At 44.9% G+C, this 19,971-nt stretch overlaps 1 protein-coding gene across 1 annotated transcript in view; it reads right to left on the minus strand.

Annotated features, from left to right (window-relative positions):
* Positions 1-19,971, minus strand: part of prrt4b (proline rich transmembrane protein 4b) — a 35,170-nt gene that overhangs the window by 7,258 nt on the left and 7,941 nt on the right. The window contains exon 3 of the mRNA XM_078553108.1: positions 11,636-11,749. Within this exon, the coding sequence (XP_078409234.1) occupies positions 11,636-11,749 (114 nt within the window). The remainder of the gene's footprint in view (positions 1-11,635; positions 11,750-19,971) is intronic.

Raw genomic sequence — 19,971 nt, forward strand, 5'->3', positions numbered from 1 at the left:
TGTATTGAATACTCGAGTCAAACTCAGGCCAATCACGTGTTTTCGTCATAGCCATGAATATGACCATGCTCCTTTTAAAACTACATCAGTTTGAAATTCTCAAGTTGTGTACTCCGGATCCAATTTTAACCCTATGCAAGTGAATGGGTTTTGAGTGAGTTAAAATCTCGTGGTTCTCACCCTTAATATCTATCTAATACTCCAAGGTCAGGAGTGTACCCTAACAAACACTTCCAGGTCAGAGGTAACATTTTGGCCTTAACGCCAAACCTCAGAAGAGCACCACCTACTGAACCACCATGATATTTCCATTTCCCATAACAATGAGGTGAGTTTAATATCATCATTTTGGGCAGATCTCATAGGAACATTGAACTTTGGAGCAGGAGTAGGTCATCCGGCCCTTCAAGCCAGGTCAGCCATTCGATAAGATCATGGCTGACCTGGTTGTGTCTCAGCTTCACTTTCCTGTCTGTCCCCCATAACCCTTGACTTTCAAATATCTCTCTAACTCAGCCTTGAAAAAATTCAATGACCCACCCACTGCTTTCTGGGGGAAGAGAATTCCACAGACTAACAACCCTCTGAGAGCAAAAAAGTTCTCCTCATCTCCATCTTAAAAGGGAGACCTCTTATTCTTAAACTGTGTCTCCTAGTTCTTGTAACCTCCACAAGAGGAAACATCCTCCCAGTATCCACCCTATCAAGTTTGTTCTGGGTCTTATGTGTTTCAATAAGATCACCTCTCATTCTTCTAAACTCCAATGGATACAGGCCCAACTTCATAAAGTAAGGCCTTCATCCCAGGAATAAGTCAAGTGAACCTTCTTTGAACTGTGTCTAACACAGACCAAAACTGTACACAGTACTCCAGATGTCAGCAAGTCTCACCAAGGCCCTGTACAGCTGCAGTAAAACTTCTGTATTTTTATATTCCATTTCCCTTGCAATAAATGCTGATATTCCTTTTGCCTTCCTAATCACTTGCTGTACCTGCATACCAACTTTTTGTGAGTCATGTACCAGGACACCCAGGTCCCTCTGTACCTGAGAGTTCTGCAATCTCTCTCTATTTAAATAACATATTGCTTTTGTATTCTTCCTGCAAAAGTGGACAAGTTCACATTTTCCCATATTATACTCCATCTGCCAAATTTTTTCCCACTCAATTAATCTATCTATGTATCTTCATAGATTCTTTACCTTGCCTTGACAACTTAAACTGAAATTAGAGTTGCCAATCTGGTTCTCTCTTCAACTGCCCTGCCCTCATACCCCTCCCATTAGTCATCCAACATGTCTGTATATGAGGAGCACCACTTTCCATGCTAATTGGGAAGCGAATAGACACCTCACTGGATGATTCTTGACTGACTGCCAAAGAGCTTTCCCTCCCCCAGGTCTGACATTTGTGTAGCTAATGAACAAAAGTGTATCAAAGGTTTTTTTTTTAAAACAGTTTTTTATTGCCTCATTGGTATTTTTCCTTTTGCTCGCAGCAGTGTCCTGGAGATTAGATTTAATTCCTGGAAACTCCAGGGCAATCCTGGAGGGTTAGCAACTCTACTTCAAACCCAGGCCTCAGAAATGAAAAGGACAATGCACTAACTCTATCCATTTCCTTTCCAATTGTTCTGTACATGGGAAAGCACAATAAGAAAGAATTTGCACTTCTCTAGCACTTCATCATTTCCTAAGAACATCCCAAAATATTTTACAACTAATGTCTCATTTTTGAAGTGCAACCATTATTTTGGAGACAAATGTGGTAGCCAATTTGCACACAGCAAGCTCCTACGGACAATCCAACCAGTTAATCTGTTTATGACTGAGGGAAGAATGTTGACAATACTTCCCTGCTCTTCTTCAAAATAAGACTGTAGGACCTTTCAAATCCACCTGAATATACAAACAATGCCTCTGTTTAAAGTCAGCACACTTTACAATACCTTATTCCCTCAGTATTACACAAAGTTATCAGACTAGATCATACATGCAAGTCCTGGAGCTGGCTTCAAACCCTCGGTCTCTGAAATAAGACTGAGTGACTGAGTTATGCAACTGATGGCTGCATTCAAACAGAAATCTTACCCACCTCCCTCATTCTTGCCTTCCTCTTACAGCCTTTTAAAAGCCAAGCACTATTCCGAATGTCATCACCTAATCACTATCTCTTGACTGATGCCATCTCCTCTGCTAGTCTTTTGAATCATGGTGGTCTTCTGTACTATGACCCTTGGCTATTCACCTGGGATTCTTAATTTAAAAAAGCACTTACTGAAAGCCAACAGACTCCTACCCAGTGTGAAGTCCTCGATATCCCAGTTTGCTGTGATCATTTGAAGCTGGATTGAGCACAACACTCCAATAATTCTATCCATGCTTGTTAATCATTTCAGCATCAATATTCTACAGTGCCTCCTTACAGATTGTATTTCAGTCAGCTTCAAACACAATGTACTGGGTGCTTGTACACTCATTCTGACATTCATCAACCTAGCCTTGTGGCCCAGGTCTGTTTGATTGAAATTATTGATAGCTACAGGAAGAACTTTTTATTATTATTCTCAGGAGAGAGGAATTGTCAATCAATTCATTCTGTCCAAAGACAGAGTCTCCATAACATTCGATCAGCTGGTATTGATGTCATTAGTAAGTGAGCAAGTAACCAAGTGAGACATGGAGAAAAACAATCAAAATGCTGAATGACAGTGTGTGGGAGCATTCCAGTTAAGGAACCTCTGAGTGAGGGAAGGAGTGAAAGAGACATACACAGAAAAAAAGACAGACAAAAGGAAAAGCAGGTTGTACATACAGATAGGCAGCAGGCAACAGAAGAGCACACACACACACACACACACACACACACACACAGAGGAAGTGGGAAAAGGAGTTAATCATACATGCAAATACATGGGGCAGAATCTTCGGCTCAGCGACTGTGGCGGGCCTCGCTCGCCGACGTGTAAGATGATGCGCGGTGACGTCAGGCGTGCGTCCCAACGTCACCGTGCATCATTCAGATTTTCAGTTTGGCGGGCGTGCACCCGTGTCAGCTGCATGCCCACCGAACGGTCAAAGGCCTATTAAGGCCATTTAAATATCAATTCAAACAATAAACTGAGCTTCCTGTCCATCCTTAAGGTTGGCGGGCAGGCGAAGAGCCCAGGTGGCCTTCGCATTTATCATGAAACCTCATCCACAGGTGGGATGAGGTTTCATGAAGGTATTTAAAGTTTGATAAAAATTTGTTATAACATTCATGGACATGTTCCTGCTCATGTGACACTTTCACATGAGGGGACATGTCTTAAAATTTTTTTTTTCTTTATTAACATTTTCAGAACTTAAACTAATCTGCCTGAGGCAGCTATGTGCCTCAGGGAGATTTCTGCGCTCTTTTGTACACATGCACCAAACAGCGCAGGCTCCGACTCAGCCTGCTCTCCCAGGCCACACAAGGAGCGCTCAGCGCTTCAGGGCACACGTCAGGCTGGGCGGGCCTTAATTGGCCCACCCACGTAAAATGGCGGCACCCAGCTGCCCACACCCGCTCCCGCCCAACAACCCCCCCACCCCACCACCCGGACAGGGAGAAAATTCTCCCCATGTGCCGCAATCTCACATACAGAGATCCAGAGCAACAATCACAGATACATATGGAGAGATGGGAAGAGAAAGACTAAGGCCGGAATCTTCTGCCCCCATAGGAAACAAGGAGGTGGGCGGGTTGGTGTCGGGTCCGATATCTGATGCCTTCCTGTTTCCACTGGAAGTAAGTTCTGGACAATAAGGCCCATGGTCAGCCTCTCAACCTAGCCTCCACTTGAGCCTCTTAGTTGGCCAATTAATGACCACTTAAGAGCCTCTTCCCAATTCTGCTGCTATCTTCCCAGCTCCAGGCGGGCCAGCCAACATGCAGTTTGCATGACTAGTAAAACTGTATGGACTACATGTCAGCTGGAGGTGGGGGTGGGTGGTGCAGAACCCCTCGATCTGCACTATTCTGTGCATGGGCATGGGGTCAGCAGTCAACCCCCCTGCCCTTGCTGCCGACCCCCCATAGCCCCCACTATTCCCACACCGCTCTCTCTAACGGCAATTTTTCCTGGGTTGCTCCGCAATCCTGGGGCTCTGAGGGGGGTTGGGGGGGGGGTTGTTGTTCTGGAAGAAGCTGCGGCCTCCCCCGTGGCGCTGTTGAGTTGAGTGCAAAAGATGCCAGTCTCTGATTAGCTGGCAGCTCTTGGCGGGTGGGAAGTCATCTTCCAGGGTCCTCAGTCTGGAGGAAAGCCTGCCGCTGTCCACTTAACTACCTGATGGCAGAAGATGCGGCGGGCCTTCATCAAAGTCAGCCCGGGTATCTCGCTGCTTTTTCAGGCAGCATGCAAGGTACCTGCTGAGAATGGAAGATTCGGCCCTAGGTCATTAATATGCTTCAGAAAAAGCAGTGGTCCTTATACTGAATTCTAGGGAACTCTACTATATGCTTCCTTCCAGTTCGAAAAACAAACGTTCACCACTATTCTCTACTTTCTGCATCTGCTCTCTTTGAAGATCCAGATGGAAACCATCAGGAAGAGAACCTAACCCACCTAACTGCTTCCTGTTATCTCATACCACCATCAGGTTTCAATGCCCAGGAGCCTCCTGGTAATGGAAGGTGGATGTGGGGAAGGGAAGGGAGGTTCCATTCTCACCTCCTGAATCAAAAGGTCTCTCACTAAAAATATATCTTAAAAAAAGCTATTGCTGAAATTGACTAGGAGACAGGAGGAAATTAAAATAAAAACAGGAACTGCAATAAAATGTATCTACAGGAAATGGCAAAACTGTTAATTATCCGTCTTATTAAGAAAGGAACATTCTAAATTTAAATTGTATGGACCAACTCACAGCACAGACGCTGGTCACAAACTAAACTCCACATGTGATTAGTCTGCTACTGTGCAACTTCCCCAGAAAAACAAATACTTTAAAACATTAATTTATAAATAGAAGAATCGAGTACAAAAGCAAGGAACCTTTATAAAAGACTGGTGAGGCCTCAGCTGGAGTATTGTGAACAATTCTGGGCACCACACTTTAGGAAGCATGTCATAGCCTTCCTTGCAGAGGTGATTTATTAAAATGGAGCCAGGAATGCGGGACTTCAGTTATGTTGAGGGACTGAAGAAGCTTGGATTGTTCTCCTTATCATAGAGATGGTTGGAGCTTATGAAAAAAAAGTGTTCAAAGTTATGACAGACTTTGAGAAAATAAGCAGAAAATGTTTCCATTTGTAGGGCGATCGATGGCCAGAGGACACAGATTTAGGATAATTGACAAAAGAGCCAAGGGGGAAATGAGGAGAATTTTTGTTTTACGCAGTGTGTTGATGTGATCTGGAATGCACTGCCTGACAGGGTGGTGGAAGCAGATTCAATAATAACTTTCAAAAGGCAGCAGGATATACCAGAAAAGAAACTACAGGAATGGTCACAGGAATGACACAAAATACATAACTCTTCCAAGGAGCTGCTAAATGCGTGATGGATTGAATGACCTCCATCTACAATGATTAGTACAATAGTACAATTATTCCACCAATGATAGTTGCTGGTTTCAAACACATCTACAGCCTTTCCCCACTGAGGTGGTGATAATTGCAGCCTCATCCTCCTGCAACCCCCACTACTGAAGGGAGGGCTAGTTAATAACATTCATTGCTGTCTTTGTAGCTAAAAGATTTTCAAATGCTACACCCCATGTCTAAGAGACAGGAGGCAAAGTGATTAAGAAACTTGTGTCGATTTAATCAGGTTAATTGCAAATGGATCTTGTACTGGAGTCCCATAATGGGGTCAACTGGAAATCCCCACTGTACTTGGAGAGGCCTTTACAGAAACCAGTATGAGTGCAGCTCCTCTCCCGGCCCACTCTGACTTTGGATGGTAGTGTAAAATGGACAATATCACTGCAAAATGAATGGTAGTAATAATCCGCAGAGATGTATAATGGACAGCTTAATCAATACTGCCCGTTTTAGACTCTTCCCCAAAGTCAAAATGACCAGGACAGAGACACCTGATAATTGACAAAAGAGCCAAGGGGGAAATGAGGGTGTTACACGGGTTGGATTACCTTGCTCCCCTAACCCTGACATTGGACACTGCAGACATCATCATTCATTTCTTGCATTGCCTGGAAGTCACCTTTGCTCCCAGTGACCTCACATTGCAATGCAGAAACCATCATTCCCACATCCCTAGAGCCACCCACCACAGATACTATCCCTCCTGGGACCCCTCATACATCACAGATACTAGGTCATAGATAATACATTCGCCACTGGCCACATGTGATGAATTGGGAAGCCAGATGAGGCTAATTGCATTTCTGATAAGTAAATAAAAATGAGTAATAGAGCTGCCATTGGACCCAGGGTCTCATGGCTCAAATTCGTGCAGTGTATGCTTGTGAACTTTTAATCTTTTTGTTCATTTATTAGTAAAATGGTAACGTGAAAAGCAGAGTGTGTATCGTTGATTGTTGTGAGTGATCTACTGTTTGTTTAGCAAATATACACATGTGAAGGATTGTGTGAAAGACATTTTCTACTAAAATGAGTGCAAGGGACTAAACAGTGTTGACGTAGCCACATCTATGGTGTCAGCAGTTTTTGCTGGACAGCAGTGTTTTAACAGCGCAGAGCAGCTTCATACAAAATCCCCTGGACATTGTTAAACCCTGTGAACTGTGAACCTCAGTGTGAATGATTGAGAGGGATTTGTGGCTTTTCAGAATTGTACAGACTCAGCCAAATCCCTTCTTTCACTTGATGGGAGATGGGCCCTATGTTTACAATGCACAATTTCCAAGTGACTAAGCTGACAAACATGTGGTTTCTAAGCAGAAAGTGTTGCACTGAGTGGCCAAGGGAGCTTGCTTTGTAGGTTCCTGCAGTCAACACATAGCCAGGAGATTCTGTGACTGTTTGGTGATTGCTGCTTTTAATGTTAAAAAGCTGAGGCACACTGAGGTTCCACATGAACCAGCTGTTTGATAAATGGTGGGAGACTTACATGTGAGGTCAGGGTCTCTTGCCCTCTCACTTCAGGAGCTCAATCTTGTACATGCATGAACAATAATTCCAAGCATTTGCTTGGATTTCTTTCACTGGAGTGTGAGGTTACAATGGAAGTGGAGCTATCCCAGCACCCATAGCAGCAATGAAAGCCCTCTATTAAAACTATAGGGCCTGCATGTCATCACCAGTAATGCCCCAACTCCAAAGCATTCCCTTGTATTTCCTCTTGCATGAGAAAGCTAAGAGGAAACACTCGTAGTAGAGGCACAAGGAAGTAATGAAAAAGGATGAAGGAGAAAGAAAGGAGAAAGAGAAGTAAAAAAATTAAGCCAGTCTATATTACAGGATTGATCAGTAAAGGAAAGTATTTGCCCAATTTTAAGATAGCTCTAGATGAGGATACGCTTCTGAATTCATCCATTCAGGTAGCTCCTCAACTGAGGATGTCAGCGTCCAATTGTTTCTTAAAAATTTACATATTTTGCTTCGACTACTTTCTCTGGAAAACCTATTCCAGATGAGCTCATTCAACAACAATTTGTACTTATACAGTGCTTTTAACATAGTAAAAACACTCCAAGCGCTTCACAGGGGCATCATCAATCAAAATTTAACATCAAGCCTCATGAAGAAATATTTACCTCAGAGACTTGAACACATAATCTAGGCTGGCACTCCAGTGCATTACTAAGTCAGTGCAGAATTATCTTTCAGATCAGATGTTAAATTGAGGTTAATGTCTACCCTCTGAGTTGGATATAAAAGATCCAGTGCATGATGGAGAAAGAAATAGAAAGGATGTTGGTAGGGTGGAATGAATCAAATAAATTTCAGGAGGCTCAGGGTGGAATGAATGAAATAAAGTTCAGGGAGTTGCATAAACAGGCACATGGACCAGTGCAGCCAAATGACCCATTTCTGTATTATAAACTCTATGTAAATCTATTCAAGCAGAACAGCAGGTTTCTCTCCAGTGTCCTGGCCAACATTTATCCCACAACAAAAATCACCAAAACAGACAACCTGGTCATTTATCACATTGCTGGTTTTTTTTTATTCATTCACGGGATGTGGGCTTCGCTGGCTGGGCCAGCATTTATTGCCCATCCCTAGGTGCCCTTGAGAAAGTGGTGGTGAGCTGCCTTCTTGAACCGCTGCAGAACATGTGGTGTAGGTACACCCACAGTGCTGTTACGGACAGAGTTCCTGGATTTTGACCCAGCGACAGTGAAGGAACTGCGATATATTTCCAAGTCATGATGATGAATGACTTGGAGGGTAACTTCCAGGTGGTGGTGTTCCCATCTATCTTCTGCCCTTGTCCTTCTAGGTGGTAGTGGTTGTGGGTTTGGAAGATGCTGTCTAAAGAGCCTTGGTGAATTCCCGCAGTGCTTCTTGTAAATGGTACACACTGCTGCTACTGGGCGTCAGTGGTGGAGAGAGTGAATGTTTATGAATGTGGTGCCAATCAAGCAGGCTGCTTTGTCCTGAATGGTGTCAAGCTTCTTGAGTGTTGTGGGGGCTGCACTCATCCAGGCAAGTGGGATCTTGCTGTGCACAAATTGGGTGCCACGTTTCTCATATGACAACAGGTGACTACATTCCCAACAAGCTTCATTGGCTGCTTTGGGATGTCCTGAAGTTATGAAAATGTAATATATATAAATGTAAGTATCTCTCTCTTTCTTTGCATTCCCTGCTGAAAAGGAAGTCAGATCAATGATCTAAGAACATTAGAAATAGGAACAGGAGTAGACCTTTTCGCCCCTCAAGTCCGTTTTCCCTTTCTCTATGATCATGGTTGATCTTCTATCTCAATTCCACCTACTCACCTGCTTCCCAAAATCCCTTGATTCCTTGAGAGACCAAAAATCTGTCTGTCTCAGCCTTAAATATGTTCGATGATGGAGCATCTATAACCCTCTGGGATAGAGAATTCTAAAGATTCACACCCTGTCCGATTAAATAAATTTCTTCTCATCCCAATCCTAAATGATTGACCCCTTATCCTAAGACTGTGGCCCCATGTTCTAGATTGTCCAGCTGGGGGAAACAACCTCTCAGTGTCTACCCTGTCAAGCCCCTTCAGGACCTTGTATGTTTCAATGAGATCATCTTTCATTCTTCTAAATTCTAGACAGTATAGGTCCAGTTTACTCAACCTCTCCTCATAGGACAACCTTCTCATCCAGGAACTAATCTACTGAACATTTGCTGTACTGCCTTCAAGGCAAGTATATCCTTCCTTAGGTAGGGAGACCAAAATTGCGCACAGTACTCCAGGCCCTATGCAATTGTAACAAGACTTCTTTATTCTTGTACTCTAAAGCCCTTCCAATAAAGGTCAACATACCATTTGCCTTCCTAATTACTTGCTGCACCTGCACGCTAAATTTCTGCATTCCTTGTTCAAATACATTCAAGTCTCTCTGAACACCAACATTTATAAGTTCCAAGCCTTTTAAAAAATATTTTGTGCTTTTCTATTCTTACTACCAAAGTGAATAGCCTCACAGTTCCCCATATTATACTCCATCTGCCACCCTGTTGCCCACTCACATAACCTGTCTATATTGCTTTACAGCCTCTTCATGTCCTCCTCACAGCTTCCATTCCCAGCTAGCTTAGTATCCTCAGCAAAGTTGGGTACATTACTCTCAGTCTCTTTTCCTAAGTCATTGATCTAGATTGTAAATGGCTGTCACAATATCTGTTGGCAACTGTCCACTAAGGAAATGTGTGTGGAGAAGGAGAACTGAGCCTTCCCCAGAGTTTTGCTCCTGTCATTGGGAGAGCTGGTTGGTCCTCGGGAGACTAATTCTCCAAGGATGGCTGCAGAAAACAGCACAATTTCACTAAGATAAAAGAAAAATACTGCGGATGCTGGAAATCTGAAACAAAAACAGAAAATGCTGGTAAAACTCAGCGGGTCCAATAGCATCGGTGGAGAGAAAAAAAAAATTCACAATTTCACTGTTTGGAGGTGAGGCGGGACAGTGGGTTGGGGAATTCAGACCCGAGCACATATCTATCTGCTCAATGACACATGACAGTAAAGTTTCTTTATCAGAACAGAAAGCAATGGGAATGGAGTGTGGAACTTAAATGGCTTTTGTCTGAACGCATTAGTTTCCTAGAAGTAGAAAGAGCTTGTATTTGAGCACCTAATTACATCATCAAGACATCCCGAAGCACTTCGTTATCAGTGAATTTCTGTAGTTCTGTACTTCAACTCAGCAGCTAATTTGCATACAGCAGGGGGCCATAAATGGAAAATAAGCTGAGTTACCAGCTAATATTTTCAGTGCTGAGATTGGCCCAGGACACAGAGAGACAGCTCTGCTCTTCTTGAATTAGAACCTACAGCCTACTGATTCAGAGGTGACTGGGTTACCATGTGTAGCAGGATGGTAAGCAAGAGATAATGACCAGATTTGTATATTTACATCTTGTGTTCATAGATTGTCTTGTGCTGTCAGTTCAACCACGCTCTCAGACTGACCAGTGCCCTCAGACTGACCAGTGCCTTCAGTCCGACCCGGCCCTCAGACTGACCCAGCCCTCAGACCAACCCGTGCTCTCAGACCGACCCGGCTCTCAGGCTAACCTATGCCTTCAGTCCGACCCGGTCCTCAGACTGACCCGGCTCTCAGACTGACCCATGCCCTCAGTCTGACCTGGTGCTCAGACTGGCCCGTACCCTCAGACAGACCCATGCTCTCAGACTGACCCAGCTCTCAGACTGACCCGTGCCCTCAGACAGACCCATGCTCTCAGACTGATCCAGCTCTCAGACTGACCCGTGCCCTCAGACAGACCCATGCTCTCAGGCTGACCCGGCTCTCAGACTGACCCGTGCCTTCAGTCCAAAACGGCCCTCAGACTGACCCGGCCCTCAGGCTGACCCATGCCCTCAGTCCAACCCGGCCCTCAGACTGACCCATGCCCTCAGACCAACCCATGCTCTCAGACCGACCCAGCTCTGAGACTGACCCATGTCTTCAGACTGACCCGGCCCTCAGACCAATCCATGCTCTCAGACTGCCCCAGCTCTCAGACTGACCCATGCCCTCAGTCCGACCTGGCATTCAGGCTGACCCGGCTCTCAGACTGACCCGTGCCTTCAGTCCAACCTGGCCCTCAGACTGACCCAGCCCTCAGGCTGACCATTCCCTCAGTCCAACCCGGCCCTCAGACTGACCCATGCCCTCAGACCAACCCATGCTCTCAGACCGACCCGGCTCTCAGTCTGACCCGTGCCTTCAGACTGACCTGGCCCTCAGACCAATCCATGCTCTCAGACTGACCCAGCTCTCAGACTGTCCCATGCCCTCAGTCCAACCTGGCATTCAGGCTGACCCGGCTTTCAGACTAACCCGTGCCCTCAGACTGTCCTGGCCCTCAGACCAACCCATGTTCTCAGACTGACCCAGCTCTGAGCCTAACCAGTGCCCTCAGACCGACGTGTCCTCAGATCAACCTGGGCCATCAGACTGACCCGTACACTCAGACCGACCCGGCCCTCAGACTGACCTATGCCCTCAGACTGACCCATGCCCTCAGACTGACCTGTGTACTCTGCTGGCCATGGGATAGCAGAGGTGGGAGTTAGCAGGTTCCTGGTAGAGTCCCAATCTTCTAGGCTTTCCTCATTGGTGTCCTGCTCCACTGTGGCAGCAGCATCTTGTGTGAACACAGGTTCCATTGGCGCAGTAACATTGGAAAGAAAGAAGTTTACATGGATCACAAACCATCAACATCCGTAGCTCAGGAATGGGCTCCTCTCCCACATACTAATAGTATGTAATAATTTTTTTAATAGTTCACAGATGGTTCGTAGAATCATGGAATGATATAGCACAGAAGGAGGCCATTCAGCCCATTGTAACTGAGAATGGCATGTCTTCCAATATCTCCTTTTGGAGAAGCAGCAGTAATTTCTCTGGGACTATTGCTTGGCCATAAGGACTATGATTGAGGCAACAATAGCACTAGTTCTCAACTATAATCAAGAAGCTCCAACACTGTCCAAGGCAGAGAGCTTGCTTGATTAGTGCCCCTGCTACTGGGCTATATATCCATCTCCTCCACCGCTGGCTCACTGTGGGCCACAGTACAATCGCCCAGATGTACTGGAGCAACTTGCCAGGGTTCCTTCGACAGCATCTCCCTCCCTTGCAATTTCTATCATCAAGAAGGACAAGGGAACCAATGGTGTGCAAAAAACACCCTGGTTCACTCCTCCATCACCCTCAACACCTCAACCCCCCCCTCCCACGGCACCTTCCCATGCAATCGCAGAAGGTGCAACACCTGCCCCTTTACTTCCCCCCTCCTCACCGTCCAAGGGCCCAAACACTCCTTTCAAGTGAAGCAGCACTTCATTTGCACTTCCCTCAATTTGGTCTACTGCATTCGTTGCTCCCAATGCGGTCTCCTCTACACTGGAGAGACCAAACGCAGACTGGGTGACCACTTTGCGGAACACCTTCGGTCTGTCCGCAAACGTGACCCAGAACTTCCAGTCGCTTGCCATTTCAACACACCACCCTGCTCTCATGCCCACATGTCCATCCTTGGCCTGCTGCAATGTGCCAGTAAAGCTCAACACAAACTGGAGGAACAGCACCTCATCTTCCGGTTAGGCACTTTACAGCCTTCCGGACTTAACATTGAGTTCAACAACTTCAGACCGTGAACTCTCTCCTCCATCCTCACTCCTTTTTGATCCCCTTTTTTCAAATATTTATTTTTTCATTTTTATATATTTTTTCCCACCTACTTTTATTATTTTTTCTAAAATTTATTTCCATTTTTATTCATTGTTTTATCCCCATCTTTTAGCCTATTTCGATCTTTTTTCTCATACCATCCCCACCGCCCACCCCACCCCTACTAGGACCATCTGTCACTTGCTCATTCTGCTTTCTACTCCTAATGTCACCATTAGCACCTCCTTTAGCCAGTATCACCACCATCAACATCCCTTCGACCTTTTGTTTATGACATCTTTTGCAATCTCTCCTTTGCCTCCACCTATCATTGGCTTTCTATCCAGCTTCACTTGTCCCACCCCTGTTATACAGGATATATTTCACCATATTTTTACTTCTCTTTAGTTCTGAAGAAGAGTCATACGGACTAGAACCGTTAACTCTATTTCTCTCCACGGATGCTGGCAGATCTGCTGACTTTTTCCAGCACTTTTTGTTTTTGTTTCAGATTTCCAGCATCCGCAGTATTTTGCCTTTATCAAAGGTGTGCGAGCACCATCAACGCCAGCCCTGAAGAAGAGTCATACGGACTTGAAACGTTAACTCTATTTCTCTCCACAGATGCTGTCAGACCTGCTGAGTTTTTCCAGCATCGTCTGTTTTTGTTTCAGATTTCCAGCATCCGCAGTATTTTGTTTTTACCATCAACACCAAGTCCCCCTACATGCCATATATTATGACTTGGAAATTTATTACCATTTCTTCATCATCAGCGAGTTCCAGAATAAACAGTATTTAATATCATTGAATTATCAGTGATCCAACAGAGGGCGCTGGTGAGAAGTGACTGAAGCATTCTGGGAGAAGTCAGCACAGTCACCACGACTCAGGAGGGAATCGAGGAGAAGGACTCTTGCACTCAACATTTGAAAAAGAGCGCGGAGATTGAAAATAAGAGGGGAAGCTGAAGAGGAGCGGCCAGCCTGTGAGCGGCCAGTGGGCGAGTGGCCCAGTGAAGGAGTGGAGGTTTGAGGCTTTGGCTCGAGAGGCTTAGGCGAGCAGAGGCTGAGGATGAGCTTGCTCCCAGTGGGGTAGGGTCGGGTAATGTCCTTTTAAGTAAATTAGGAGTAGGTAATGGAGGTAGCAGTTGGGGCAGTCGAGTGCTCCGAATGCAGCATGTGGGAAGTCATGGACAGCACAATTGTCCCTGATAACTACACCTGCAAAAGGTGCATCCAGCTGCAGCTCCTGAGAAGCCGAGTTAGGGAACTGGAGCTGGAGCTGGATGAACTTCGGATCATTCGGGAGGCAGAGGCAATAATAGACAGGAGTTTCAGGGAGACAGTCACCCCTAAAAGTCAGGAGGCAGGCAGCTGGGTCAATGTCAGGAGAGAGAAGGGGAATAGACAGAAAAAGCAGAGCACCCCTGTGGCAGTTCCCATCAACAATAGGTATACCGTTTTGGATACTGTTGATGGGGACGACCTACCAGGGACAAGTTGTAGTGGTCGCGTCTCTGGCACCGAGGCTGGACCCTCAGCTCAGAAAGGAGGGAGGGAAAAGAGGAGAGCAGTAGTGATAGGGGATTCGATAGTTAGGGGGACAGATAGGAGGTTCTGTGGGAGAGATCGAGAATCCCGGATGGTCTGTTGCCTCCCTGGTGCCAGGGTCCGCGATATCTCGGATCGAGTTCTCAGTATTCTCAGGAGGGAGTGTGAGCAGCCAGATGTCGTGGTCCATGTAGGGACCAATGACATGGATAGGAAGGAGGAGGAGGTCCTGCAAAGAGAGTTTAGGGAGTTAGGTGCAAAGTTGAAGGACAAGACCTCCAGGGTTACGATCTCAGGAGTGCTACCCGTGCCACGTGCTAGTGAGGCTAGAAATAGAAGGATAATGCAGCTAAATACGTGGCTAAGGAGATGGTGCAGGAGGGAGGGCTTCATGTTTCTTGACAATTGGGCTCTGTTCCAGAGAAGGTGGGACCTGTTCCGACGGGACGGTCTGCACCTGAACTGGAGAGGGACTAACATCCTTGCGGGTAGGTTTGCTAGTGCTGCTCCAGGGTGTTTAAACTAGATTTGCAGGGGGAGGGGAACCAGAGTGTTACAGCAGATAGTGAGGTGGAGGAGGATAAAGATCAAGCGAGGAATGCATGTATAGACAGAGATCAAGGGTCCGTACGTGATAGAAATGTTCTCAGGTGCATCTATTTCAATGCAAGGAGTATTGTCGGAAAGGCAGATGAGCTTAGGGTGTGGATTGGCACGTGGGATTACGACATTATTGCTATCAGTGAGACTTGGTTGCAGGTGGGGCAGGACTGGCAGCTCAATGTTCCGGGGTTCCTTTGTTTCAGACGTGATAGAGACGGAGGGATGAAAGGGGGAGGAGTGGCATTACTAGTCAGGGAAAATATCACAGCTGTGCATAAGCAGGACAGCCCGGAGGGCTCGTCTACAGAGGCCATATGGGTGGAGCTGAGGAATGGGAAAGGTGTGCCCACACTAATAGGGTTGTATTATAGACCGCCCAATAGTCAGAGAGAATTGGAGGAGCAAATAGCAGACCGATGTAAGAAACAGAAAGTTGTGATAGTAGGAGATTTTAACTTTCCATAAATTGACTGGGACTCCCACACTGTAAAAGGGCTAGATGGCTTGGAGTTTGTCAAATGTGTTCAGGAAAGTTTTCTAAATCAATATATAGAGGTACCAACGAGAGAGGATGCAATACGTGATCTCCTATTAGGGAACCAGACAGGTCAGGTGACAGAAGTATGTGTAGGTGAACATTTTGGGTCCAGTGACCACAATGTCATTAGTTTTAAGCTAATTATGAATAAGGATAGGTCTGGTCCTCGAGTTGAGATTCTAAATTGGAGAAAGGCCAATTTTGTGGAAATGAGAAAGGATCTAGGAAGAGTGGATTGGCATAAGTTGTTTTCTGGCAAGGATGTGTTCAGTAAGTGGAAGGCATTCAAAGGTGAAATTTTGAGAGTGCAGAGTTTGCATGTTCCTGTCAGGATTAAAGGCAAAGTTAACAGGCATAGGGAACCTTGGTTTTCAAGGGATATTGGCGTTCTGGTTAAGAAGAAGAGAGAGGTGTATAGCAGGTCTAGGCAACAAGAAGCAAATGAGGTACTTGTAGAGTATAGAAAATGTAAGAAAATACTAAAAAAGGAAATCAGGAAGGCAAAAAGAAGACATGAGGTTGCTTTGGCAGATAATGTGAAGGTAAACCCGAAGGGTTTCTACAAGTATATTAAGAGTAAAAGGATAGTAAGGGACACAATTGGTCCCCTTGAAGATCAGAGTGGTCGTCTATGTGTGGAGCCTCACGAGATAGGGGAGATCTTAAACAGTTTTTTTGCATCAGTATTTATTCAGGAAACTGGCATAGTGTATAAGGAAGGAAGGGAAACAAGCAGTAGTTTCATGGAACATATAGAGATTAAAGAAGAGAAGGTGCTTGCTGCCTTACAGCGAATAAAGGTAAATAAATCCCCCGGGCCTGACATGATATTCCCTCGGATCTTGAGGGAGACTAGTGTAGAAATTGCAGGGGCCCTGGCAGAAATATTTAAAATGTCCTTAGCCACGGGTGAGGTGCCGGAGGATTGGAGGGTAGCTCATGTTGTTCCGTTGTTTAAAAAAGGCTCCAAAAGTAAACCAGGTAATTACAGGCCAGTGAGCCTGACGTCAGTAGTAGGTAAATTATTGGAAGGTGTTCTGAGAGATCGGATACATAATTATTTGGACAGCCAAGGGCTGATTAAGGATAGTCAGCATGGCTTTGTGCGTGGTAGGTCGTGTTTAACGAACCTTGTAGAGTTTTTCGAGGAGGTTACCAAGAAAGTAGATGAAGGAAAGGCTGTGGATGTTGTCTACATGGACTTTAGTAAGGCCTTTGACAAGGTCCCACATGGGAGGTTAGTTCAGAAGGTTCATATAGAGATTAAAGAAGAGGAGGTGCTTGCTGCACCTGGTATCCATGGAGAGGTTGTAAACTGGATTCGAAATTGGCTGTGTGGGAGAAGACAGAGAGTGGTAGTGGATGATTGCTTCTCAGACTGGAGGTCTGTGACTAGTGGTGTGCCTCAGGGATCTGTACTGGGACCATTGTTGTTTGTTGTCTATATCAATGATTTGGATGATAATGTAGTGAATTGGATCAGCAAGTTTGCTGATGACACTAAGATTGGAGGCGTTGTGGACAGCGAGGAAGGCTTTCAAAGCTTGCAGAGAAATCTGGACCAACTGGAAAAATGGGCCAGAAAATGGCAGATGGAATTTAATGGGGACAAGTGTGAGGTGTTACATTTTGGAAGGTCAAACCAAGGTAGGACATACACAGTAAATGGTAGGGCACTGAGGAGTGCGGAGGAACAAAGGGATCTGGGAGTTCAGATACATAATTCCCTGAAAGTGGCGTCACAGGTAGACAAGGTTGTAAAGAAAGCTTTTGGCATACTGGCCTTCATAAATCAAAGTATTGAGTATAGGAGTTGGAATATCATGGTGAGGTTGTATAAGACATTGGTGAGGCCAACTTTGGAGTATTGTGTGCAGTTCTGGTCGCCTAACTACAGGAAGGATATCAGTAAGATTGAGAGAGTGCAGAGAAGATTTACTAGGATGTTGCCGGGTCTTAAGGAGTTGAGTTACAGGGAAAGATTAAACAGGTTAGGACTTTATTCTTTGGAGCGTAGAAGAATGAGGGGAGATTTGATAGAAGTTTACAAAATTGTGAGGGGTATAGACAGAGTAAATGTGAGTAGGCTCTTTCCACTTAGATTAGGAGAAATAAACATGAGAGGACATGGCTTTAGGGTGAAAGGGGAAAGGTTTAGGGGGAACATTAGGGGGAACTTCTTCACTCAGAGAGTGGTGAGAGTGTGGAATGAGCTACCATCTGACGTGGTAAATGCGGGCTCACTCTTAAGTTTTAAGAATAAATTAGATAGATACATGGATGGGAGAGGTCTGGAGGGTTATGGACTAGATGCAGGTCAATGGGACTAGCGGAATAATATTTCGGCACAGACTAGAAGGGCCGAATGGCCTGTTTTCTGTGCTGTAGTGTCCTATGGTTCTATTGTGAAAGCACCTTCACCACCTACAACAGTTTAAGGAGAAGGCTCATCAACACCTTCTCAGGGCACTTAGGTACATGCAATAAATGCAGCCTTGCCATTGTCAATCCAAACAATGAATCTTCATACTTACCAACCTCTCATGTGGCTCTTTAATCAAACACTTCTTGAAAACCCAAAGCTGCCACATCTACTGCATTCTCTTTGTCATTATGATCAGTAATTTCCTCAAGGAATTCAATTCAATTATTCAAACATGACCAATCCTTACTAATCCCAGTTTAACAGGCCTATAGCTTTTTCATTGTTCACCAGTGCTATTGTGTTTCTGGTACTGTTTATTTAACAGCTCATGTGTTTCTAGCAGTTTAACTGTACAGCCATTCTGCTTATTCAATTAAGCAAGGTCACTGTAACTGTACATATGGATTGTTTAGTGGGTTAAAGGCTACTCATTGTTTAACTGCACAGTCACTGCTTATTCAACAGGGTAAGGTTTACCCACCATATAACCGTAATGTCGGCTGTGGCTCAATTGGTAGCACTTTTGCCTCTGAGTAAGAAGGTCTCACTCCAGTGATCTGAGCACAAAATCCAGGCTGACACTCAACTGCTGTATTGAGGGAATGCTGCAATGTATGAGGGGCCATCTTTTGGATGAGATGTTAAATTGAGACCCCGTTTGCCTCTATTCAAAGAACAGGGGATTTCTCCCAGAGTCCTGGCCAATGCTTAGCCCACAACCAACACCACTAAAACAGATCATCTGGTCATTATCACATTGCTGTCTGTGGGACCTTGCTGAGTGCAAATTGACTACTGTGCTCCCTTACATTCACAACTGTGATTACATCTCCAAAGTTGAAGATGAAGATCTTCTCATGAAGAGTCATACGGACTCGAAACGTTAACTGTGCTCCTCTCCGCAGTTGCTGTCAGACCTGCTGAGTTTTTCCAGCTATTTTTGTTTTTGTCTCCAAAGTTCTTCATAGGCTTTAAAGCTTTGTGGGACATCTCAGGTCGTGAAAGCTGCTATATAAATATAAGTTTGTTGTTCATGCAGCCATTATGCTGATAAACTCAACAAACCATTTACCAGTACAGATGACTGTTTGGCTCAATGACCCCATATCTGAATCAACTCGAAATGCAATTGCTGCCCCAGTTGGCCGCTTGCTTGTCTGCTTGCTATTCCAGGCAAACGCAAGAAGCTTTTGTTAAAATTAACTTCAAAATAACATAAGGTATGGAACCCAAAGCACCACTCCCACAATCAACATTATTACCTGGGTGTGGTGCCTGAATTCAACAGAAACAATATGTGCTGGGGCTGAACTAAGGGTAAGTCTGCAGCTGATGATAAGGGAATGGAGGATAGAAATTGTAAATTAGTTGGATTCTATTGCTGTAATTTTCCAAGTTTATATAATTTTAATCTGCCCTCAGCTGTGACTCAGTTGGTAGCACTCTGACCTCTGAGTCACAAATTCTGTGTTCAAGTCCCACTCTAGGGCTTAAATTCATGGCTGATGTTCCAGTGCAGTACAAAGGGAATGCTGCACAATCAGAGCTGTATCTTTAAGATGAGATGTTTAACTAAGGCTCCATCTGCCCTCTCAGGTGGGTGTAAAAGACCCCTTGCTACTATTTTGAAGAAGAGCGGAGAAGTTATCCCTTGTGGCCTGGCCAATATTTATCCCTCAATCCACCTCACAAAAGGAAGCAATGCTGGCCTCACCAGCAACACCCAGGTCCCATTAAAGAATAAAAATAAATTATAATTATTTTAATCTTTAGAATAATGGCAGGACGAGGGATTTCCATTTTCTCTGAACTAGTGAATTTTGTAAGATTTCATCTTGCGTACTGGAAACACAAAAGGGAGCCTCATTATACAGAATAGCAAACTTTGGAAGCGAATTACAGACTGAAACACGATTGAGGGGCTCATTATATAGAATATCAACTTTTAGGAGGGAGCCCACGATACAGCACACAATGAATGAACACAGAGTTAGATGATCAGTAGTAAGTCCGTAAAATCTTTGGCCCTGCCACCATATATCAATTCACAACTGCACCTCCAGTGATTTCCTCCC

Source organism: Cetorhinus maximus, chromosome 12 (genome assembly GCF_964194155.1).
Source record: "Cetorhinus maximus chromosome 12, sCetMax3.hap1.1, whole genome shotgun sequence".
NCBI lineage: Eukaryota > Metazoa > Chordata > Chondrichthyes > Lamniformes > Cetorhinidae > Cetorhinus > Cetorhinus maximus.